General features: G+C 36.4%; 3 protein-coding genes across 6 annotated transcripts in view; 2 read left to right on the top strand and 1 right to left on the bottom strand.

The window, feature by feature from the left end:
- LOC123870599 overlaps positions 1-27,021 on the top strand; it is a 191,345-nt gene that overhangs the window by 50,046 nt on the left and 114,278 nt on the right. For all 4 annotated transcript variants that reach the window (XM_045913961.1, XM_045913963.1, XM_045913965.1 and 1 more), the window contains exon 2: positions 20,088-20,118. The gene's annotated coding sequence lies outside the window, so the exon portion shown is untranslated. The remainder of the gene's footprint in view (positions 1-20,087; positions 20,119-27,021) is intronic.
- On the bottom strand, positions 1,950-10,294 carry LOC123870469. Its single transcript, XM_045913794.1, has 7 exons — positions 10,193-10,294; positions 9,296-9,439; positions 7,493-8,802; positions 6,788-6,974; positions 4,185-4,325; positions 2,569-3,878; positions 1,950-2,153 (listed from the first exon to the last, which is right to left on the bottom strand). Exons 1-7 carry the CDS (start codon positions 10,235-10,237, stop codon positions 1,958-1,960), a joined length of 3,333 nt encoding a protein of 1,110 aa, XP_045769750.1. The 5' UTR covers positions 10,238-10,294; the 3' UTR covers positions 1,950-1,957.
- On the top strand, positions 22,436-23,364 carry LOC123870604. Its single transcript, XM_045913971.1, has one exon. It carries the CDS (start codon positions 22,628-22,630, stop codon positions 23,222-23,224), a length of 597 nt encoding a protein of 198 aa, XP_045769927.1. The 5' UTR covers positions 22,436-22,627; the 3' UTR covers positions 23,225-23,364.

The raw sequence follows: 27,021 nt of genomic DNA, 5'->3' as shown, positions 1-27,021 counted from the left end.
TACCTATTCTAGAGACAAATATTGAACCTACTTATAGTATGCGACAGGTCAACATGGCAATCAGGGTATGAGGTGGGGGGACGCTCTATTCCGCCCCGGGTTAGCGCGGGGGCTGTGATTTTCGGAAAATTTTCATTTTTCAGGTATTTAAATGGAAGAAATCTGGTCGATCCACTGCTCCGTTGCGGCGTGATTGAAGGACAAGCCAACAAACAAACACACTTTCATATTTACATATAGTATGGGTAGTGATGTAAGTACCTATTTTATGTAGTATATTTTAGACGTGAGCTTTAAGGTGGAGGTTCAAGGTGAGCCGTAACATCGACCCTTCTTGAGCCGGTTGTTTTGCTCTAATCCTTCTCCAAACCACTTAATTCTCAGTGACCCCACCTGTTATAACTACAGTCCAAACTTACTAAATCCTGGATCGGCAAGGCGAGTAAATAACACTACCACTATACACTGAAATTTAAATGGTTGTTTTCTCGAAGCAAAATGATATTGTCATAATGTTGCAAGCGATTTATGAATATAAAAAATTATCAGAATCCAAAATGGCAAATTTACAATCTAGAAAAACAAAACTCGAAAGAGACATTGAACCAATAATACCGCGTGCGTGCAGGCTAGTTTATGCCGTATGAGCGAGAGCTTATTTTGCTACATTTTCACTTTATCGGCAGCGCGGTTCGAGTGGATGACCCTATCTACTATTTACGTTATATCTAGTGAATTAGTATTGTTTCTCACGCTTCTGAGTTGATGGTTATTTTTTTAACTATTTTGAAACAAAAACATTTTTATTTAAGTAGGTAAGTATTAAGTTTGACCGAAGGCAAATGGTTCTGCCGCGGGCAGACAACCATTATAATTTCAGCGTGTATAAACAAACTACAAAGTTCACTAGGTATCTACATACAAAGTCCCTCTACAGCAGCTTGTCTGTCTGAGGCCTGAGCACACTTATCTCAAAAACCACTGCAGGCATTTTTTTTCATGGACTAATTGCCTCTCATTTATTTATTATTCTCATATTATCTTATTTTAAAAAAACGTTTACAAAAATAAAATAACAGAAACAACAAACAGTAAAATAACAGAAACAACAGAAAACTAAAGTAACGGAAGAAATAAAATTTATTTTTTATTTTATTTACTAAAAATATTTATTAATCATCAAATTATAACGTACAACAAGCAAAAGCAATTACATTAATTAAAAATATCATAAAATGGGTCCCACTAGCAGCGGGGTGGGTTGAACCAATGCCGCCAGTGGTCAGGGCTTCAGAGTTAGGAACGTCCTCGCAATGCGTGCTGCCTTCTGTATCTTACACTCGATCCAACAGTTAAGCGATAGTTTCTATAGTTTAGATGTTGGGGAAAACTGTTCGCAATAAGACCATGGACTGATACAACTATCGGTTTGTACCGATCGCTGAGTCAACACTCCACATGACGGTAATCTCGTGAGCCAGGTCCTAGTATTACGATACTTTTTCTTTTTTGCTTTCATTAATTTATTTTATTTTTGGTGTCATCGACGAATTAAAAAAAATGTACCTAGACATACATCGTGAGCCAATTTTTTATGTTCTTTTATACAAAAGGATAGTATCTATCAATTTTTTTTCAAATATTCTCAATAAGTAGTTTACGAGTAGGCAAAGGATGTCAAAGGGAAACTTTTGTTCACGAAGTGCCGTAAAAAGTGTCTTGTAATAATTAAATACAACTAAAAACTATTCAAATTAAAACTCGATGAAATTTTGTAGATACTCTAGAAAATAAAATCTATGTCTGCAAATGGTCTGTAGTTTGTCAGACTTCCGTAAAAAATTATAGTCTTAAAGTTACACGGGTTTAACGATTTGTATGAAAATCTTTGAGCTCGTGCAACTTTGAAACTTAAAAAATAAAACGATTGCCGAAGATAAAATGCAGGCCATACAGATTATATATTATTTGTATTATTTCCAACATGATAAAAGGGAACCCCAGCTCGTATGTATAAATTCCTCCAAAACTGCACCACGGATGCCTCCGGTTGGGTTCCTCTTGTTAAATTTATTCCAATGTCCAAAAAACTTTGCGTTGTGGCGTCGTATTGTTCCCAATTTACTCCCAATGACGAGTCAGGTGTTGGGTTGCTGAAATAAAAAGGAACACTTAGAAAACATCATGATTTAAAGAATCAAAAAAAAAATAACTATGGATTATTTTCCTCTTTGTTTATGTTTCTAATTAATCCATATCTATACTAATATTATAAATGCGAAAGTGTGTCTGCATGTCAGTCTGTTAAGTTTTCACAGCTCAACCACTGAACCGATTTTAATGAAATTTGGCACAAAGTTAGCTTACATCCCGGGGACGGACATAAATTACTTTTTATTCCGGAAAATCAAAGAGTTCCTACGGGATTCTTGTTTGTGTTGTGTTTTGCTATGTTTTTTATCGAAAATGTTGCAACAAAACTTAAAGCTTAATTTACCCTTCCGTCACAAGATGATTGTGTGCGATAGTAAAATAATAATAAAATATTAAATTATTATCTAAAGTTACCCAAATTTAGCGTAGTTGGCAAATAAAGTCGTTATCTGCTTGATTATTCTGTAGGATTTACTATTTGTAACAACTGGCAAGTTGTATTCGTTTGCTTGGAATAAATACATCTCAATATCCCTTTGACCTGCTCCCTTTAATCCATATTTAAGAGCATAATATTTGCTATAAACGTTTCTTTCCGATACGCCACTAAATCGATACAAGAATTTTCTTCTCGTAAATGAAAAATATACGTCACTCATTTGCCTCAACGATTGATATTTATATGTATCACTCAAATAGGTAACGAACTCTTTCATCGTGCTTATGCTGACAGGTTTTTCTCCGAAGTAATAATCCACAATAGCATCAGACAACGGTAAATATTCAACTGGACTGATATAGTACAGAAATCTTCTAGGATTGAATAACTCAGGAAATCTGTTGTATACATCAATCAAATACTCTTCGAAATAAAAGACACCAGACAAAGCTTCAGCATTAGAGTAACCTATCATTATATCGACATCGTTAACATTTCCATTTATGATCGCTTCTACAGAGTCTTCAATTAAAAATCTCTCCTGACCAAAGTCTTTCTCCACTACCGGCCCGAACTGATACATTTTCACTAGATTATTTATATATATTTCCGCAATTATTGTGTAAGGTCTAGTGTCTACCAATCTATATGCTGGGACATTTTGAAAGAATTCAAAAAGTGCAGTGGAGTTCTTGGTTTCATATCCCAGAATTTTTCCAAGCGCGAAGCCTCTTCGTGGCGATTCAAACTCAACACCAATGTCAAAAAGAGGCACCCCGCTCATTGCAATCACTCTGTGGAATAGGCCTTTAGACATCGGCGATACGGCGTGTAGAAGACAACATATAGCGCCGGCGGTGTTCCCAAAGATGGTGACTTTATTCGGGTTGCCACCGAATTGAGCGATATTTCGTTGCACCCATTTTAAAGCTGCAACTTGATCTTTCAAACCGAAATTTCCGGGTACCTCTTTAGATCCCAAACTCAAAAATCCAGGAGCGTCCAGTCGATAGTTCATTGTCACAAGAACAATGTTAAGGCTCATGAAAAAATCTGGTCCCAAGGTGTCATCATTGCCCGACCCACTTTCGAAGCCTCCTCCGTGAATATAAACCATGACTGCCAATGGCGAGGTCGGCATCACATTTGGAGTGTAAACATTCAAAAAGAGACAATTTTCGCTCGACGGTAAAAACTCCCTAGTGAGATAGTTTACTTGTGTGCAGATGTTTCCATGCTGTGTTGCATTTCTTACGCCCTTCCAACGTGGTGCTGGTTGGGGAGGCTAAAATATAATGGACGTTTAGTAAAGTACCTGATCAGCTAAATGTATGATTCAATAACACTGAGTTTTCAAAAACTTTAGTTTGTAGTTTAGTATTAGTTGGCAGAGAACAGAGATAAATATTACCAATTATACGGTATCGCATCTTTATGTACATTGGCCTTCATACTGGTACCCCATAATGGCCGAGTAACAAGAAAGGTTCCAGTACGATTGTAAATTATTTCTAAATTAAACTGTTTAGGTCGTAAAGTAGTGCTTTCTCTGCCGAAAAGAATCAGTTTAGTAAAACTTGAAATGAAATACCTGAAATCTAAGTTCACCTTCAGGTGAGGCGGCATACGGTATGCCTTTGAAGAAGTTGTAGGCAGCATCTTTGGTGACTGTCATTCGTTGCTCTCCTCGCAAAATCCCCTGCTCCACAGGAACTAGGACAGCATTCGCATTCTACTGATATAATTTAAGTGTTTAGATCACAATAAGTAATGCAAGAAGGTCGCCTATCTTTTGGTATTCTTCTTCTTCTAAATATAAAAAAAAATCAGAGTGACTCATCTATCACACACAAACTCACTACTACTAGACACACACTGCACACACACACACACTCAGCTCAAACTACTAGATGGATCGGACTGTTTGGCACACAGATAGCTATTATGATTTATTTAGTTTGATATTTGTGTCGTCGTTTGTTTGATATTGAAGTCGCGGGCGTAAGCTAGATTAAGTGCTAAGTATATTCCAGAGAGTCTACTAGAGAACTATTAGACTTTTCTAAGCTAAGTAAGATAAGTCTCCACTATCTGTTAGTCTGTCCACCCGTCCGTCTGTCTGTCAGTGGGCTGTACTTTACCTCTTCAACCGTAATAAGTAGAGACTTGAAATTTTTACAGAGTGTGCATTTCTATTGGCGCTGTAGCAACAAATAATAAAAGTTTTAAAATGGCTGCCATGAAATTAAAAAATGAATAAAATGATGGAACGGACCCCTTCGTGTGCGAGCCCGACTCGCACTTGACCGTAACTTGAATCGTGCTAAATACAGTGTGTAACCAGAATCCTAGCAAAAACTTAGAGTATTATACTACCTAAACACACAAACACTTTTACTTTATTTTACTATGCCTAAACATAATCCAATGCCAATAACCTTAATAAATTAATAGTATTTTTCAAACCCGCAATGTATAGCGTGCAAAATTCGAGTCAATGCGCCAGCTACGACAAGGCATTGACTCCGAGTGGACTATTTTCGCAACGTCCGATAACCTCTAGCGTCAGTCAGATATAAATTAAAAACACAGGATTTTTAATTTTTTTTTCGTATTTTTTTTTTAGTGGTATCTTATCTGTAATCATCAGTACCTCAGTAGTCTTCGTTTTTGCTCGCGTTCTGGTTAAAGCAATGATGTGGTTTAGGTTGGAGGGCATTTGCCTAGAAGATGCCTATTCACTCTTGCCTTGAGGGTATATTTGTTATACGTACGTATCAGAATTAAATGTGTATTATTTTACTTCTCTCATTTATTTATTATCTCATTATTACCATATTAACAAAAAAATGTTTACAAAAATAACAGAAATAATAAAAAAATTAAATATCAGAAACAACAAACAAAAAAAACCAGACACAAGAAAAAAGTAAAGTAACAGAAACAACAAAAAATAAAATAACGGAAACAACAGAAAACTAAAATAACAGAAACTACAGAAAACTAAAGTGTATTATTATGTGGTTTCTTGGGGGAAAAATTGGAAAGTAATGCTCTGGATAGCCTGACTGTTTTTCCAGGCTTTACGCCATATTAACTGATTATATTTTCACTATTAGGCATGCTATAATATGTTAAGGTGGATAAAATACATATAAAATAAATACATAACAGAAAATACTACAAAATACAAAATAGAAATAATACAAAATACATACATATGTAGATAATAATACATGACGAAAATATATACATATATATATAGATATAGATAGAGATACTCGTAGTTGTCACTTTGTACTTACATATAATATTATTATGAAATTAACTAATATTACAGCTAAGTACATTTCAAGTAATCTTTTATCTGAATTTAACATTCTTATTATGAATTCGTTGACTCTTATACTGACATCATTATCAAACCTGTATTTTATCGATTTAAGAAAATTAACATACGTTGTTAAGTTTATCACTAACTCGTGAAAGATAATTAGGAAACTCGTATTGAATAGGGATGATGACTATTACTCAAATCAGCGACTTTTTACCAAATATCAAAAGACAAAACGTTCTCTTAGTAAGAAAGCTTGTATGAAATACACAGATGTGACGTCATACATATTTGACGTAACTTGAGTACGTACTTTTTTATTTAAATCAATAATTTAAAATGCTTGCAAACTTAAAACCACCAGCGGACGTGTTAGTTCAATTTACATGTTAGTATATAAAAATTAAAATAAAACACCTTAATTAATTTAAATACTTGCCGGTACACAATGAGGTACTAGGTACATATAGGTAATGATGCTTATATTTTTAATGAACAAAAATCGGTTTTTTAAAAGTATAAATTTTTTTTTACATTTGTTGTATGGACTAAACATCACACTTACATTATAAAGGAGAAGTTTGTGTGTATGTATGTGTGTGTCCTTCACGCAAAAACTACTGAACGGATTGGGCTGAAATTTGGAATGGGGATAGATTATACCCTTGATTAGCACATAGGCTACTTTTTATCCCGGAATATTAAAAAGTTGGCAAGGGATTTTTAAAAAACCTACATCCACGCGAACCAAGTCGCGGGCATCATCTAGTACTTAAATATTCGGGCCTGTGTAACTTTGGAACTTGAAAAATAAAATAATTATTGAAGACAAATTACAGTTCGTACATATTTTAAATATTATTTGTATTATTTCCAACATGATAAAAGGGAACGCGAGCTCGTATGTATAGGTTCCTCCAAAAGCGCACCAAGGCCGCCTCCGGTTCAGTTCCCTTCATTAAATTTATTCCGATGTCCAAGAAGCTTTGTGTTGTGGCGTTGTACTGGTCCCATCTTACTCCCAGTGATGAGTCAGGCGTTGGGTTCCTGGAACAAAACAGCAACACTTAGAAAAACATCATGAATCATGAATGAAAATTACCTAAAATTATATATTTATTGAGATCATATTTATCTATCTAAAATTTTGTATATTGTATAGAAACAGACGTTATTTTGCGGAACTTCATGATATACCAACCAACCAACCAACCAGAAACCAAAAGCTTAATTTTTTATAGTCCGCTAAATCAAACAAATCTGTATAATGCAACATGCAGATTTGTTTGGTTTAGCAGATTATAGCAAATTAAGTTTTTGGTTCCTTGTAAATCTAAAGTTTGATATATTTAATATATATTGAATGTTTTTTAACTGAAAATATTGTAATAAATGCGTACAAAATGTTAGCAGATTCGCCATAGTTTTAGCAATCATATCCGCGTGGAATGGTGCAATAATAATATGATGGCTGCATTTTCCTACATAAACCTTCCGTCAGAAGATGTGGCAATTAACTGTATTAAAAATAAATTATACTGCTACTATTAATTATTCATAGTTACCCAAATTTAGCGTAGTTGGTAAATAAAGTTGTTATCTGCTTGATTATTCTGTATGATTTACTATTTGTAACAACTGGCAAGTTGAACTTGTTTGCTTGGAATAAATACATCTCAATATCATCTCGGCCGGCTCCCTTTAATCCATATTTAAGCGCATCTCTGCTGTAAACGTTTCTTTCTGTTACGCCACTGAATCGATACAAGTACTTCCTTTTTGTAAATGTATAATATACGTCGCTCATTTGCCTCAACGATTGATATTTATATGTATCAGAGATATAAGTAGCGAACTCCTCTATCGTACTTATGCTAACAGGCTTTTCTCCGAAGTAATAATCCACAATAGCATCAGACAACGGTAAATATTGAACTGGACTGATATAGTACAGAAATCTTCTAGGATTGAATAACTCAGGAAATCTGTTGTATACATAAATCAAATACTCTTCGAAATAAGAGACACCAGACAATCCTTCGGCATTAGAGTAACCTATCATTATATCGACATCATTAACATTTCCATTTATGATCGCTTCTACAGAGTCTTCAATTAAAAATCTCTCCTGACCAAAGTCTTGCTCTACGACCGGCCCAAACTGAAACATTTTCGCGGGATTATTTATATATATTTCCGCAATTATTGTATATGGTCTAGTGTTTATTAATTTATATGCTGGGACATTTTGAAAGAATTCAAAAAGCGCAGTAGAGTTCTTGGTTTCATATCCCAGAATTTTTCCAAGCGCAAAGCCTCTTCGTGGCGATTCAAACTCATTACCAATGTCAAAAATAGGCACCCCGCTCATTGCAATCACTCTGTGGAATAGGCCTTTAGACATCGGCGATACGGCGTGTAGAAGACAACATATAGCGCCGGCGGTGTTCCCAAAGATGGTGACTTTATTCGGGTTGCCACCGAATTGAGCGATATTTCGTTGCACCCATTTTAAAGCAGCGACTTGATCTTTCATACCGGCATTTCCAGGTACCTCTTTAGATCCCAAACTCAAAAATCCAGGAGCGTCCAGTCGATAGTTTATTGTCACAAGAACAATGTTAAGGCTCATGAAAAAATCTGGTCCGAAGGTGTCATCATTGCCCGACCCACTTTGGAAGCCGCCTCCGTGAATAAAAACCATGACTGCCAATGGCGAGGTTGGCATCACGTTGGGAGTGTAAACATTCAAATAGAGACAATCTTCGCTTGATGATGGTAAATACTCCCCAGTGAAGAAGTCTACTTGTGTGCAGATGTTTCCATGCTGTGTTGCATTTCTTACGCCCGTCCAACGTGGTGCTGGTTGGGGAGGCTAAAATATAAATAGACGCATATTAATTAAACGATCTAGTAGTAAGTTATATTAATTTTATAAGGCAAGCCACATACAGAAATCGACAACCGGAGAACTTTCTATCGCACTCTGAAGACCGGTAAAAGTCTGATACTCTGTGGGGCTTACTGTAAAAATGTATGAGCTGAGTGCCTTCTGGCGTGCGTCAATTTTTTCTGACAATTACTGATAATATGTATTTTATTAGTTGACCGAGAGTAAAGATCGATGATTTCGCATCTTTGCCGTTTAGATGAAAAAGCATTCTACAGTAACAAAGGGTATCGAGTCGTTGCTTTTTCATTTTTTAGGGTTCCGTACCTTAAAAAGGAAAAACGGAATCCGTTAAGGACCACGGATCTAATCTATAATAAGTTGAAAATTAGCTAAAAAAAACAATAAAATAATAGGAGATTTGTCTTTGCGCTTAAATTTTAAAAGTAAAAATAATGTAAAACTTGAAATAAAATACCTGAAATCTCAGGTCACCTTCAGGTGGGGCGGCATACGGTATGCCTTTGAAGCTATTGTAGACAGCATCTTTGGTGACTGTCATTCGTTCCACTCCTCGCAAAATCCCCTGCTCCACGGGAACCAGAACAGCGTTCACATTTTGCTGGAAAAAGTATAAAATATGTATTGTGTTCAGACCACAATCTATCACACTAATCGCACTAGTATTATAAAGGCGAAAGTTTGTGTGTATGTATGTTTGTTACTCCTTCACGCAAAAACTACTAGACGGATTTAGCTGAAATTTCGATTGGAGATAGATAATATCTTGGATTAGCACTATGCTACTTTTTATCCCTGAAAATCAAAGAGTTCTTTCGTCATATCGAAAAACCTAAATCCACGCGGACGAAGTCAGCTAGCACAATCCATACTTATAATAAAACTGTACATAACTGGACGGTTTCTGTACATCCTATTTGATATTATTAACGTGAAAGTTTGTATGTATGTATGGATGTTTGTTAATCCATCACGCATTAGCTAGAGGATGAATTTATCTGAAATTTGGAATGCAGATAGCCTGGATTAATACATAGGCTACTTTTCCTCAAGAAAAATCATTGAATTCCCCTCGAGATTTTTAAAAACCTATATCTACGGGAATAAGTCGCGGGCATCAGCTAGTATAATAATAACTGGATGATTTCTGTACATTAAATATATTTTGAAAATTTTAATCGAAGGGAACATTGTTATCGATATAGATCATAAAACACTTTTTTTTAATTTTTGTTTGTCTGTTTGTCTGTCTTTGCCTGCATCATGCGAAAACTACTGAACGAATTTAAATTAAATTTGATGCAGTGGTAGCTCATATTTCATATGCATATACCTATAATGAAACTGTACTTACGTGTAATATTATAATTATGGAATTAAGTAACGCTACATAGTACATTTTGAATAATTTCAAAACTGAACTAAACGTATCTATTCACAATTTGTTGACTTTTATAGGTGTATAATAGTACTAGCAAAATTGATAATAAACCTGTATTTTATTGTATCAAACACTTAGGGTCCATTCATACCGACAACGGATCGAAGCGAATTCTTCAAATTTTACAAACCAATATTAATTAACCTCTCTCTCCATCACCATTAAAAAAAGTAAAGTATCACTTGCTGTAACGTTGAAGTAAAGCATCGCGAGGAAACGCCTGAGAGTTCTGCATATAGTGTGGACCTCTCCATAAAGGTGTGTTAGGGCTTGAGCTCCGGAGTTCTGGGGTAAGCTCCGGAGCTTCGAAAGACTACAGGTTCGTTTGTAAAACCGGAGCTATGGTGAACATAACCTGAGTTTCAATTTTCATATCTTTAGAAAAAAGTAGCACTTTTGCAGCGGGTTTTTTTATTTACATACAGAGTCTTCATAAGTTGTACATATGGAATAGAGTAAAAATCATGTAATTTGATCCATGGAAAGCATTAAAAAAAATCTAAAAGAATATTCTTACTAATTAATTTTACTAAGTCGTAAAGTAAAGTTTTCCTTTTATTTTTCTAACTGATTTGTTGCGTTGCATGCTTAACATACTTGAACATTTAACTTAAAGAGCAAAAAATATTCAAATCAAACCCATTATCTAATCAAATTCAATATATTCAATGAAGCTTGGAAGCTTCGTAACTCCGGGCTCGGAACGCTGAGCATCAAAACCTGACTCCGGAGCAGATAAATAGTCCAATTTTCTGTGTGTGTTCAAACAGTTTCATTTAACACAGCATAACAGGCAAATAATGAGTTGCCAGTAATAACGTAGCTGAAGTGTTAGGCTGGGGGCACAAGATGCGTTGTGGCACCGCACCGCAAAGATTTCACCGTATCAGCGGCACACGAGCGGTGCGGCGCCGCAACGTTGTTAAGTCGCAGCGGCGCCGTAGCAGAGTTGGACAGACTGACTGTCCTAACAGACAGTATAGTCAGCGTAAACAACTGAGCGGTGCCATTCCGACGTCGCAACGCATTCACCCCTCCCCGCCTCGTCTCGGTGGTTGCAAGTCCGGTGCGGCGCCGGAGCGCATCGTGCGACATGCCACAGATATTTCTATGTAAAACGACGCAGCGACACATAGTACATTAGTAAATTGTCACATTTACACAGTAACCACCTGAGCCCATCTATCTCCATGTACTTATCATCTGAATAATTTAAACATAAGAGAGCGCCTGACACATTTGTACGAGCAATGTTTACTCTAACGTAAGAGCTATTTTATTTAGTCCGGCGCAAATAATTATTTAATTAATAAATCTTTTCAATTCAAAATAAACAGTTTATGGTTCCGTTTTATAACAGTTTATAAATGTTTATAGAAATAAAATACCACAATAAATATGTTATGTATGTTTTTTTTCTTTTCTTAACTAAATTGAGTTTATTTCTTCTTCTTCTTCTCTCTGGGCTGGTTTCCGCACTTAAACGTTTCCGTTTGTTGTGCGTGAAAATTTTATTTGTTGGTAGTTAGCTAATTTTTAAATTTTTACACTCAAAAATTTATTTAAATACATTACAATCGGAGATCTCTCGACTATCAGATCAAATTATGATAGGTAGGTAGTAGGTACCTACATGAGTTTTGAGCTGAAATTAAACGTTGTTGTCGTGACTCCTGATATATGGCGGTGTCATTTATTTGTTACTGTTGCTAGCGTGTAGCAGGCATGTAGTAATTAACATACATAAGGTAGGCGTATATCGTGTTATTTTCTGTTACACCCATCCTAAGTAGTCTTTATCAGGTATCCATTAAGATTGGTCTCTGTGGCCTTAGTTTATATTAGTGCCTATCTAGTTTCTATTTTCAGTAGGTGTCTATAATTATCACCAGCGATTTATTTATACAGAACATGCATGGAGAGCGACGAGACACCGCCAGAATTTAATAATATGCTGCTGAAATGCAGTCATTTAACCATCCAACACAAAGCTTACATTAGCCAATAAGCATTTCTGAAGTCTTTGCTAATCTGGTTTCCTTTGATTCTAAAGAAGGTTCTGCTACCGGAGTGATCTGGTGGAGAGCTGCTCTAGAAGGACAACATCTAAGTGCGGGAAACGCACAAAATATAGAAGAAAAATTATTATTATTATAGTCAAGCTATAATTCTTAGTCCACATTCCAGAATTCCCGCGGCAAAAGTTGGTCTCGCGCTGCCAACCTGTATACGTACCTAATACCTATACAATTTCAATTCATTTCAATACAAGCAAATTGAATTCATACTTGTCGCTGCTACATAACACCTGCGGTTTGCTGGAACGTTTACATTTATCGTGAATTTTGCTGTTTATTGGATGCCAGTCACAGTTTAGGTCAATCGGTTTATACTCTGATTTTAGATTGCTTTATTTCGTTATGTAATTGTTTTGCACCTGCGCTGTTTCTTTCTTTATGAATATCTTTATTAACCGACTTCCAAAAAAGGAGGAGGTTCTCAATTCGTCGGGATCTTTTTTTTTTTTTTTTATGTATGTTCCCCGATTACTCAAAGACCCCTGGACCGATTTGGAAAAAATTTTTTTTGTTTGAAAGGGTAGGTATACTGTGCAGATGGTCCCATATAAATTTGGTGAAGATCTGATGAATATCTTCGGAGATGAAGAACAGAACTCCTCAATGGATAAGAGCAAATTGCTCGCGATCACTGTAATAGCTTAGTAAACAGTAGGGTTTTAACTGGGCATAGCTATTATAGTACAGTGGGGCCACTAAAAATTGTGAAATAAAAAATTTTCAAAAGAAAAATAAAACCGACTTCAAAAACAAAAAACACTAAAAAGTAGAAAATAATTTTTGTTTAGCTACACATGTAATGTACCTAGGTATGAAGTCGGGCGAGCTTCACTCTTGGATTTCTAATTTTGTTTTAATATGCTCGCTCGACTTCATACCTAGGTACATTACATGTGTAGCTAAACAAAAAGTATAATAAATAATTTTGATTTTTTTTTAATTTGTTTTCTTTGAGTGTGGGTTAAACACTATAAAAAATTACAAATATATTTAATGTTTAATTTGTTGTCTTTAATGAATATAACAAAGGAAAATGGAGTTTACATATTAGATTCCATATATCAGTAACCTTTCAGTAACATACAGAAAAGAAAAGGTAAACAATATAAAGTAGATAATAGAAGCATCGATGAATAGAAGGAATGCCTGTGTACCCGCAATCAAAATAACTTTTAGGTAGATAATATAAAGAATTAAGTATAAAAAAAATTATTCATTTTTTTTAAATTATTTTATAGACTAGCGCTTGGCTGTAATCAGACTTGCTGACTTGCTAGCAAGTAATGATGCAGCCTAAGATGGAGCGCGCTTGCGTGATTCATTTATGAGCTAACCTGTCCCGGCTTTGTTGGGATAGAATTTCTGAAAATGTTTTTTTTAGTTTTTTAGTTACCTAGCCCCCGTTTATGTTACAGAGAAAATATTCATGCAAAATTTTGAGTTTCAGAAGAAAATTTTAAGACTGCGTTTCTAGAACATATTCTACAACGCATTATTTCAAGAATATAATATGTCAGTGCGAGTAAGAGTCATGGAGTAGGTATTTGGGAAGGTTAACTGTTTTCGGTGACAAATATTTAAGTGTCTGACAAATGCGACAGCGACCCTTATCCAACGTCCAGACAATCCCTAGGGAGAGTTGGATTTCTACACTGGCCATGGAATTTATACCTAAGTACCTACTAATTGAATTTACCTACTATTGGCGCTTGTATACAGCGTGCATAATATTAATAATTAAGTTCTGCCAATTGAAAATATTACAATAAAACTTGAATCTAGCTGTTAGCCTTATCTAATTACTAAAATTTAATTTATTTTAGTTAAAAAATAATTAAAAAATCGGCCAAGTGTGAGTCAGACTCGCACACCGAGGGTTTCAAAAAAGCCAATATTAGCAAAATTAGCCAATATTCTAATTTACATAATACGACTATTTACTATTACGACTTCGTCTACGTAGATCTAGGTTTTAAAAACCTCGTGGAAACTCTTTGATTTTCCGAAATAAAAAGTACTTACTTAGTCTATGTTTATCCTCGGATTGGAAGCTGACTCCGTACCAAATTTCGGCAAAATTGGTTAAATGGGTCATGAAAAACTAGCAGATAATATGTCTGTCTCTCTGATAGTGAAACTTTCGTATTTATAATAATATTAATATAGATAGCGATTAGGATTAATGTATTAGGTTAGGATAAGTTTATTGGTTGACTACTAAAGCCAATTTCTTTCTGCATGGTTTCAATCAATCAAAAAACAACTTGAGAACGGGACGAGAGCAAAGGCGATCAACCCTCATCCCATCCCCGGCAGTCCCGCGGGATAACTCGATCTTGACACTGGCAGCGGTATATAATTTTTTTTTTTTTTTTTTTAAAGAATATTAGCCATGTTAATCATGACTAATATTCCCCTTTCCCCTCCAACTAAGCGCAAAGCTGTATTAGGAGTAGGTACGACAATAGTGCAACGGTTGGGGTTTGAACCGCCGACCTTTTAGAATTCAGTCGGCTCCTCAGCCTGTTGAGCTATTGAAATTGGATTTGTTGTCGCTACTAGAAGGCCTGCGGTCAAGTTTAACCGAGTTACGGTAAATATTTGGTTAGTACTTGATGGCAGTTACAGTTTACGGGTCAAATGGTTTATCTTTATGGAACTTCCGATGGCGATTACTCGCCTGTCGCACTCACACACTCGCTGACAGTCCAGCGAAGAAACTATCCCAACTTGCCTCTCGTTACTCGCCATCGTTTCTAGTTTTTACCCGACTGCGGCAAAGCTAAAAGGAAGGGTTATGATTTTAGCAGTCTATGTATGTATGTATGTTTGTATCCAAATTCTGTGTGTTCCACCATAGCGGTTAAACTCTGGGCTGATTTTGATGACTGAGGTGTCAATTGATTAGTTGTAAAGGTCCGGGTGACAAAGGCTATATTTTTTATGAAAAAATTGACCTAACGGACATTACATCAACTTTCCAAAGCAGCGATAGATTTTTTTTAACTGAAGATGATTCAAAAAAGGTTTCAAAAAGTCTATTTGGATAAAAAACATCAAAGGTGAGCATCCTTTTTGAAGAAAAAAGCGAAAATCTAAGGGATATATGTGGAAAACCATTTATCTAATTGGGGATTGAGGACGTAGGACCACTGATCGCTGTCAACTCTTTCATAGCTTTATTGACTGAAATCTGAATATTTTTCCAAAGGAGAGCGAAGCTATGAAAAGCGGTCGTATTAGTGGGGTTTTCTTTACTCACCTACTTACACATAGTCATACCCTGCTGAAAAGGCTTCACAGAATTGTAATGTATAATGTAATAGAAAAATTATTTGCTGTCTTTAATCCATTTCTACAACTCATACAATTAAAGAAGAAAAATTGTCTAGCTTATCTCTAAATTAAACTGAAATATCTACTGAGCAAATACGACATGTTTTTACATCAACACTCACGGAAGCTTTAATACACATCTTTCACGCTCTTTTACTTCTTATAAACCTACTCCTTTTGTTTCTTTTAAACAGGCACATAATTATAAACACTTTAATGGCTTCATATGATTTACTGCTAAATAACGATCTCGCAAACATTTTATTTACTCAGTAAGCAATTAAATACCAATAGCGTTTTTATGTGTTTCGAATTGGGGCAATTAACGAAATCTAAGACACGTAAATCAGATTAAAACGGTCCTAAAGTACTGGTAATTAGATTTCCGTGGATGTTTCCCACCTGCCTATACGGTAAATACGAGAAACCTCAAAAGTATACTGCTAAAAGACCGAGTTCGAAATGTTGTAATTTTGTATTTCACGCGTTGGAGCTTAGTCTTGTTCACTCCCAGTACAAGTTTCACTCTAAGTAGAAGAGGAAAGAAAAATACTTGGCAGAATACTCGTAGGTAGAATAATTACTTATCTATACATACAAATATATAAAAGGAAAACCTGACTGACTGACTGATATATCAACGCATATCACAAACTATTGGACCTTGGGCTGAAATTTGGCATGCAGATAGCTATACTTAAGGAATGACGTGGTCGACCACTAAGAAGTAGCTAGTAGCTACTACCCATTAAGATACAGAATAAGCCTCCTGAGTTTTTAAAATGACCCTATAACAAGTGTAAATTAAAAATTTATAACACCCCCGACAAGTGAAGGTTACAGTAACTAGAAAAGAGCTGATAACTTTCAAACGGCTGAACCGATTTTCCTGGATTATAGCTAAGAACACTCTCGATCAAGCCATCTTTCAAATAAAAAAAAACTAAATTAAAATCGGTTCATCAGTTTAGGAACTACGATGCCACAGACAGATACACAGATACACATGTCAAACTTACAACACCCCTCTTTTTGGGTCTGCGGTTAAATAGATAAATACGTATAAGTGTTGTCCATTTTCCTCTAAGTAATCCCTAGGGATGGGCTTCTACGCAAATAGGTTTACTGAAAGCTTTGATTGCGAGTGTTCTGCGCAAATCCACGCCCAGTGTATAAAGTTTGCGTTAATTTCATAACATTTGCATGTCTACTTACGTTCCATTTACGATTTAATTGCTAAAGTGCTGTTTTATCCTTTGAAGCTTGCGTATGGTATAAGCCATAGTTTAGTTCTAGCCTATTGGCTATTACTTATGTCTTTTTAATGCAGAGTGGAATTTATAAAGGGAATGCAACTTTATGTTATTCACTAATCGCAACCCAATATTAGGTATAGTTTCATTTAACGAATTTCAACAATTGCCGTGAGCAAAGTCTCTAAAATCTATTATTTTTAAATGAGTATTATTTGGATAAGATGAAATAATAAAATCAGGCATATAAGTATGAAAAAATATGAAGGAAATCTATGGAAGGATATTTTTAAAACTTAAGAGGGGTCTCTCCGTCACTCGCTCCATACAAACGTAGTTCGCCTCTCATTGGAATACTAACCAATCATACTCAATGGAATTTTATTTTGTAGAAACGTTCCGGGAACTAATATCTATGCCTGTGGTTTTCCAGATTTCCGTTAAAATATTCGGTTTCAAAGTTTTTAAGACCGCGTAGGTCTTAAAAATTCACATACAAATCTTTGAGCACCTGTAATTTTAAAACTACATATTTTTAGAAAAATATAAAACGCCACAGGCACAGATATTAGTTTCTAAAACATGTCTGCAAAATTTCATGGACTTTGGTTACTTACCTAATATTCAAATGATATTGGGACTACGATTGTATGGAGTAAGTGACGGAGAGAGCCCTGTTAAATAGGTAGTCATCTACTAATAGAAGCTACATAATAGTAATATGTCTCTTGTATACAATCTCTAAATTAAACCAAAATGGCAGGTTTAAATGTATTGCTATCCCTTTCATAAGGCTGCCAGTGGAGAAGAATAGCACTAGAATATATTTTAGTTAGATATTATGGTGTACAACAAAATTTGCCAGATTGTCACATAGCATTAGGTTAGATATCGACAATAAATACAAAATAGCTGTATAAATAAAACGCATGCCTCTTTTCACTTGAACCGTACGACCAACGACCGACCATTTTAGCATACTAATAGGAATCTCCAGGCAAACATCACGTGGCGTGGGAGTAACATGATTTTACCGATTCTGCCAAATTATAATTAGGCGGCTGATGTTCCTTCTAGCTTCGTACCCTTGAGGTTTCTACGAAATTATACTCATTAAACTGCTCACAGATAGATTTAAAGTTGATACTTATTTAGCGCACCACATCCTCAAAGTTTCAATACGTGGAAAATCACAAGTTTGTAGGAGACTCTCTGAAAAATATGCTTTACTTTTACATCAAAATCGCATAGCTAAAAAGATTATATTTTGAACTAGCACTATGCTGAAAAATGGGTTTCAAAATGTACACACGTCTTTTAAAACCTAACAAAATGACATCAAAAACGAAAATCCTAAAAAAAAACCTAGCGATTTTTATCAAACCACTGCCCAAAAAAAGGTGTGTGTTTTGGGTTCACGTACATATTTACTTACGTATGTATAATATGAGTTTCTTTATTCCACCATAACTTCTAAATAAATAAATGAAATTAATATATTATTGTAAATTGCGATGCCCTGACAGGGCGTCATGTAACTATACTTATTTAGCTTTAAGTTATATAGTTATTAGTACATGACAGCAATGAAATAAATAAATAAATAAATAAATAAATAAATGCCTGAACAGATTTGGATTTATGGCATACTAGCTGATGCCCGCGACTTCGTCCGCGTGGATTTAGGTTTTTAAAATATCGTTCGAAAAAATTATACACCTAGCCGGTGTCACTCGGGATTATGCAAGTATCCTAATAATACCCACCTGATTTTGTGTTTTTAGGTAAGAACCCATGCGCCCATGCCTAAACTTTATCCTTCGGATACGGTCTATACGGAACCCAAAAAACGGTGAAAATTCGCTCAATCTTTTGTATAAGACTCTAAGTAGTCAAAGGCTAACTGATAAAATTGTCATGATCAACCCATTTCCGCCCCACTGTTGAGTACGGGTCTCCTTCTCAGAATGAGAAGGGTTTAGGCCATAGTCTGCCACGCTGGCCCAATGCGGATTGGCAGATTTGACATACTTTTGAGAACATGGAGAACTCTCAGGCATGCAGGTTTTCCTTCACCGTTAAAGTAAGTGACATTTAATTGCTTAAAACGCACATAACTGAAAAGTTAGTGATGCGTGCCTGGGATCGAACCCCCGACCTCCGATTAGGAGACGGACCTTCTAACCACTAAGCTATCACAGCTTAGTGGTTACACAACTAATAAATAATTATAGAATAAAAATAATAACTTACACCAAGCACACAGCATAGCAGTATAAATCTTAGGTCCATCTTATTTAGGCCTTAGGATTCGCATCCATTAAAGACCAATGAACCGACTATGTACATTGTAGAACCACCTAACTGTCACCGTTATATACCTTTTACGATGCCGAATAAACACTATTAATTTTCCTTAAAAATATTTGTTTAATTGGCAATAAATTATTTAATAACATCTGCACAAACAGAGCTATTGTCAATTTTGGTATGGGACCTAACAAAATGGTCTAATGTCTGGCTAAGTAGGTATTTAATTCGTGACTTTCGGAATACCGAACGATCTCTTGGAACGTATCGTTGGGCTCGCTGCTGACAGAACTTTACGGAGAAACTAGAAGGCTAGCCAAAACGAAGACAGACGAATCCATAAGGGTTTCGTTTTTTGCCACTTGGCTACGGAACCCTAAAAAGGAACCCTTATAGCATCACTTGGTTGTCTGTCTGTCTGTCCGTCTGTCTGTCATGTCTTTCAAGGAAACCTATAAAGTACTTCCCGTTGACCTAGATTCTAGAATCATGAAATTTGGCGCAGGTCTTATAGCACAAGTAAAGGGGAAAATACGAAAATGTGTTCAACTGGTTCATGTGAGAACCAAACTACTTTGATTGGGCCGCGCTAGGGAAACTTCTCTTAATTAAACTGCCATACCCCGTCAAGTTAGCCCGCCACTGTTTTCAATCGACTTAAATATTAAACGGATTGTGACCGCAAATACGATGCGCAAAGGATAGATAATCTGAAATAATAAAAAAAATTACTAATATTCCTTTATTGGAAAATTTCTGCGCTTTCTTTTATCATCCTATTGCTCCTCGATGAAGAGCGTTTCAATTAATTTCCATTAATTTCTGTTTCAGATTAAATTGGACGGTGCATGTGTGCTGAGCGGTGAGCTTTCCTTTTTTACTACAAGTAGGGTTGCCACCCAACCGGGTTTCTCCAGATTTGTTCTATTTTTGAAGACCATAGAGTATCCGGTAGAAGACTTAGATACTGATGTTTTCCTCTAAACTAAATTTAGAGTATCAGCATCTTTTTTTTTGATCTTGCTAAAAAGGGGGGAAAATTATTTTTAAATTTAAATATACTCGTTATCACACTTAAACTTTACTTATAAAGGCGAAAGTTTGTGTGTCCGTGTCTATGTTTGTTACTCTTTCATGCAAAAACTACTAGACCGATTTTGCTATTTGGAAAGGAATTTTGGAAAGGAATTATGCCCTGGATTAACACTTAGGCTACTTTTCATCCCGAAAAATCAATGTGTTCCCACGGGGTTATTAAAATCCTATATCCACGTGAATGAAGTCGCGTGCATCAGCTAGTCTACAATATAGTAGATATTATATGTCCAGGGCTCACACTAAAAAATGAAGTCCAAGTAAAATCTATAATCTATTATAGATTTTATGGCAGCCCTAACTGCAAGCAGTAAGAGACATGTTTCTATGCTGATGGTTATTGCTTTTATTGGCACGGGACGCTCTCGGGAAGTGAGGGCATCGACGTAGAATGGCCTTTATGTCGGCAAAACCGTTGTTAGTGGTGACTTGGGCTCACACATTGTGAGAATGTCTTTGTCAGATGTTTATCAGGGACTGTTAAGGTATAGGTAAGCAGGCGGTGAGAGCGTAGTGGTTTAAATCTGTTTTTAACTTGATCGAGAGTGTTCTTAGCTATAATTCAAGAAAATCTGTTCAGCCGTTTGAAAGTTAATGAGCTCTTTTCTAGTTACTGTAACCTTCACTTGTCGTGGGTGTTATAAAATTTTAATTTACACTGCTTAAAGTAGACACAAGTTGCTCTTGACTGCAATCTCACTGGTGGTAAGTAATAATGCAGTCAACGGAAGCGGACAACCCTGGAAGGGGCATGGCAGTTTTTAATAAACTTATAGCACATAGGTACCTACCCCTTTGGTTTCTACACGGCATCGTACGGGAACGCTGAATCGCTTTGCAGCACGACTTTGCCGGTAGGGTGGCTAGCCTAGCCACGGCTGAAGCCTCCCACCAGACCAGACCAGAGGAAATTTAGAAATTATAAAATTAACCCTGCCGAGAATCGAACCTGGGACCTCCAACTAATAAGACCACAACGCTCACTCCATCAGGGAGGTCGTTAAAAATGTACCTATTTATTTCATGTAGAGTAACTAGTGTCTCAAATGCTAAGATAAGACATCGGCTACTATCCCGGATCGACTTCGATCCTGGGCACATACCTCTAACTTTTACATATATGCGTATCACAGGTTTACATATATGCGTTCTTAGTTGATATTACTTGCTTTATCGGTGAAGAAAAACATTGTGAGGAAACCTACATGCCTGAGACTTCCCATAATGTTGATAAAGGTGTGTGAAGTCTGCCAATCCACATGGCCCAAACCCTTCTCAGACCTGTGCTTAGTAGTGGGCCAGTGAAAGGGGTCGATCACGACGGTGATGAATAATATTAAATCAAACCACAGCTCATATCACAATCATTCAAGGATGTGTTATGTCACAAATCACAATATAACACTGTAATTAGTGAGTTCACACTTGCATGGTATGTAAATGCATTACAATTAAATGAGAGCCGCGTCGCCATACAATGCCGGGCGTCATTTACATGTACAGCACACTCTCGGCGTGAGCACGTACGTTATTAAGGTCACGTGCACTCGATGATGGCTGTTTATTGTTTTTTAATACAAGTATGATTTTTTAAAATTCTTTATAGGCAAGCGCTTGACCACAGTCACACTTAATGGAAAGTGATAATATGGCCTAAGATAGGACGCGTTTACCTAGAAGATGCAGTTTCACTCTTGTTTTAAAAATACCCGGATTGTAATTGGTAGGATACACAGATCGCGGAAGAGTATTCCAAACCTTAGCCAGTAGTATGTTTGTCGTCACAATAATTTACCACTGGTTCGGATGCTAGTACCAGGTTAGGTGGTGCATGTCGCATGCTGGATGTTGTACCATACAGATTTCCATTTTTCTGCGGATTATAGCAGATTAAGCTTTTAATCCTTTGTATATGAAAAAATTACAAACATACAGGCAAACAGGCACGCACACTTTTGCATTTATAATATTCATACTAATGTAACTGTCTGATTGCATCCAATAGTTCTAATTAGAATAGCATTGTTCACTCATTCAAGGATATCAAATGCTGTTTGACGTCATACAGTTCAATGGCAGTCACCACATACGTGTCCTGTGTCTCTACATTCACATTACTCTATCCTCCCTACGGCCTTAGCTCCAGACCAAATATGATACACAAAGAACAATTAAACAACTATCATAGTGGTATAAATTCGACACCAAAGATTAGCTAGACATCAGTTAAATTTTGAATAACAATTAGACAAGTTACCAGCTCTTCAGAACTAACAATGAAGTGTTTAATGATTTTCTGTGTGATTTTGGGTGTAATGGCTGAACCACCTCGCTTCCGAGCGAGGTTCAGGTCTCAAAGACAAGAGTTAGCACCGACAACAACAGAATCCACAGTAGAATCGACTACTGCTACTGGCCCGTATCCACCATCAGGTTGGAAACCTTCTGGTGCAGCATTTACTTTACCAATGGACACTACTGCTACTCCAATGGATACTTACGGACCTCCTGAAGCTACTGGTCCATACCCAGCTTCTGGGTGGAAGCCAGATGGTCAAGCATTCACGTTACCACAGGAACTTACTCCGCCATCAACGAATTATGGGGTTCCAGAAAAAACTTATGGTGCCCCAGAGAACACATATGGTGTACCAGAAAATACTTATGGGGTACCAACCACGGATAATCCTCAAGCAGAAACATTGGCGGAACCAGTGGAAGTGCAGAAGAGTGTTGGGATGTACTACATTCTGTTGCCAAATGGGCAGTTGCAAATGGTTGAGTATGTGTCTGAGAAAGATCTTCAGAATTTGAAGAACCTTGTCAGATTACAGCTGCGCGACCGTGCACCTTTACTTGTGTTTGGGCCTTAATTAAGCTATAGTGTCTCATGTGTTTGTGTGTGTGTTCAAATACAGATTTCCACGGTCCTTGTACTGCAGGTTAGGTGATCAGATTTAAGTGATTTGATCAGCTGTTGATAAGATAATAAACGACTAAAACTCTATTTTTTGGATATCATTTTTAGCCATTTCAAAAAGATGAAAACACACTGAGACACTCATCCTCTCAGAATGAAAAGGATTTAAGGCTTTAGGCCATAGTCCAAGTTGTCCAAGTTAAGGTTGGTGGATTTCACAAGTTCGCATACATCATCTTTCCCTCACCGTGAGTGATATTTAAGATATTAGTACAATATCGCGATAAACCTGATGCCAGCAACTTCGTCCGCGTGGATTTATGTTTTTCTGGGATAAAAATTAACCTTTGTCACTCATCAGGTCTTTAACTATCCCCATCAAAAAAATCATGCCGATGTGTTGCCCCGTTGCGACGTGATTGAAAAACAAACCAGCAAACATATTCACATTACAAGTGTAAATTAAAAATTTATAACACCCCCGACAAGTGAAGGTTACAGTAACTAGAAAAGAGCTGATAATTTTCAAACGGCTGAACCGATTTTCTTGGATTATATCTAAGAACACTCTCGATCAAACCACCTTTCAAACAAAAAAACTAAATTAAATTCGGTTCATTAGTTTAGGCGCTAAAGTGCCACAGACAGATACACAGACACACAGATTCATGTAAAAAGGTAGGCCAAGACTCACAAGTTCATAATGTTTTCACTGTAAAAAGTTATGAGATCTCTAATAGAGCCAAGCCCCTAGCTGAGCTTAGATTTGTGCTGGCCATGGGACCTATCCGAAGTCCAAAGTAATATAGCTCTTAAATGTTCTTGACTATATCACATTTATAACAATAAATAACAAATCACTCTACTTACAAGCTCTGATTCTACAAACCCTACATCTTGGTAAAAAAAGGACGGCTTGGCCGTTTAATGTTCGTAAAACTATTACATGACATATTTTAAGGCCTTAAGGAATAGTTTGTTCGACAATTACTAATTTGTATTGTACTTCGTGATGGTCGCAGAAGCTATTCCGGGCTTAAATGTCATTTCAGATAAAAAATCCACGAACTGTAAACGGCCAAGCCGTACTTTTTTTACCAAGATATAGGGTTTGTAGAATCAGAGCTTGTAAGTAGAGTGATTTGTTATTTATTGTTATAAATGTGATATAGTCAAGAACATTTAAGAGCTATATTACTTTGGACTTCGGATAGGTCCCATGGCCAGCACAAATCTAAGCTCAGCTAGGGGCTTGGCTCTATTAGAGATCTCATAACTTTTTACAGTGAAAACATTATGAACTTGTGAGTCTTGGCCTACCTTTTTACATGAAATGTTTTTGGTGGGATTTCATTTCTTTTTGGCAGGTGCCCTAGATTTTTTTGGATCTATTTTTTGTAGGTACATCATTTTCATGGCCCACTCTCTATCGTTACCTCTTTTTTTAAAAGCTTTTATTCAACTTGCAATGTACTCGTATGTAAATATGTTTGTTCGGGTGGAATCTTGCAACTCAATTTTGAAGCAGATATACCAAATTTCAGTCTTTTAGGACTTCAGGAAACACAGATACTTGGTACGTTTGATAAATCTGCCACGGACATCTTATCCTGAAAACTTTAGAATTCGAGCAACAGATTTTACAGATATGCATCTCATATACGAGAGGATGAAGGGGGACCCGATTTCTTAATTTATCTGTTGTTCATAATTCTTGAAATTCCTACTTAACGCCAAATTTCAGTCTTCTAGGACTTCAGAAAGTACCCTAGAATTTGTGACTAGAGGTTTTGAATGTCGATAAATCTGAAAATATAAAAGCTAGACAATTGATACTCAGTGCGTTTAATAAATCTGCCAAGGACATCTTATCCTGAAAATATCAGCATTCTAGCGACAGAATTTACAGATTTGCTTTTCTCATAAGAGGCGTAGAGGGGGGGCAATTCCAATTTCTCAATTTTCCTGTAGTTTGTATGCAATTTCTAGTCTACATACCAAATTTCAGTCTTCTAGGACTTCGGGAAGTACCCTAGAATTACAGACTAGAAGTTTTGACTGTTAATAAATCTGAAACTATAAAAGCTAGACAATTGATACTCAATGCGTTTAATCAATCTACCAAGGACATCTTATCCTGAAAATATCAGCATTCTAGCGACAGAATTTACAGATTTGCTTTTCTCATAAGAGGCGTAGAGGGGGGGCAATTCCAATTTCTTAATTTTCCTGTAGTTTGTATGCAATTTCTAGTCTACATTCCAAATTTCAGTCTTCTAGGACTTCGGGAAGTACCTTAGAGGTTTTGAGTAGAGGTTTTGATGATCATCAGTGAGGGACGAAATCGGCGTATTTTAGGTATCAATAAATCTGTAACCATAAAAGCTAGATATTTGATATTTGGTATATTTGGTAAATTTGCTGAGGACACCTTATACTGAAAATTTCAGCTTTCTAGCGTCAACCAGACCGAAGTTATGACGGGTCGAAAATACGGCGAAACACTTCGAGAAAAAGGTACGTAGCGCCCCGGCCGCCGTTTAGCTCGTCTTGGCGGGGGCACTGCCGTGCCCCCTGATACACACGTCAAACTTATAACACCCCTCTTTTTGGGCCGGGGGTTAAAAATATGGGTAGTGATTCGGTATTTATAATGTGTGAACAATACCTACCTTCTGCACTATTAGTAGAGTCCCCACGATTCCTGGTCTCATTTATTTTTTAAGCGCAAGGGTTTCATTGTACGGTTTTTGTTTACTTTCCGCGCTAATGGATTGGGCCCTAGGCCATACATTAGCAGATCGCTCTTGATTTACTTGTGAGAAGCTTGTTAATTAAAGTATTTTTACAACAAATGAGATATTTAATTGAATTTCGGGAGTGGTTAAAACTTTATTGAAAGCGAAATATTGTGTTTTTTAAATGCCTATCATTAGTATAGAGATTATTATGTATTTTACTTAATCTTAACGTATGTATCACAATTATTACGTGGAGAGACTTAGCAACCAAATAACGAAGGTACCTAAAGCAAAAATTCGGTAATTCCGGTCACCAATCCATTTATTGACTATAATCAGTGACATTGGGTATCCGCTGTTCTGTTTTTCCCTGCTGCAAAATATCATTGCTTTGGCTATTTTGGCAATTGAAATGGCGGCTTAAAATTGTTAATTTCTGAACTCATTATTATTATAATAAATAGCTTTACGTCGTAATTTAATAATAACATCAATATTAAAATTTATGAATATCATAAGGTACAACAATGCCTATTTTGTGATAGATATTGAAATTATGTCAAAGTTTGTTGGATTCCTAACAGAATGATATTAACATTATAAATTATTAATCATAATTCTATGTAATAAAGGAAAAATACAACATTAATACAATATAAATAAAGCACGGGGTTGACACAGCACAACCTGTCGCACACGACAGGTTGAGATGGCAAGTGGGGTGGGAACGCCCCGCACACCCGCACAGCCCCCGCGCTAATCCACTGTGGGTGATCGCGGCTAACATGCGGGATTGCCTCCTACATGCGGGGGACCTCCTACCCCGATTGCCATCTCAACTTGTCACGTACTATACATACAGTGAGTCAACACCCTTGACGTTTGGCCATTTGGCCCCCTCATTTTTGGGGGTTTGAACCCTGGCACGCACCTCTCAGTTTTCAGAGTTATGCGTTTCACTTGCTTTAACAATAAAGGAAAACTTCGTGCAGTTCGAAGAAACCTGCAT

Source organism: Maniola jurtina, chromosome 12 (genome assembly GCF_905333055.1).
Source record: "Maniola jurtina chromosome 12, ilManJurt1.1, whole genome shotgun sequence".
Lineage (NCBI taxonomy): Eukaryota > Metazoa > Arthropoda > Insecta > Lepidoptera > Nymphalidae > Maniola > Maniola jurtina.
Note: the sequence above shows the minus strand (reverse complement) of the source record. Positions and strands in the feature narration are given on the sequence as shown.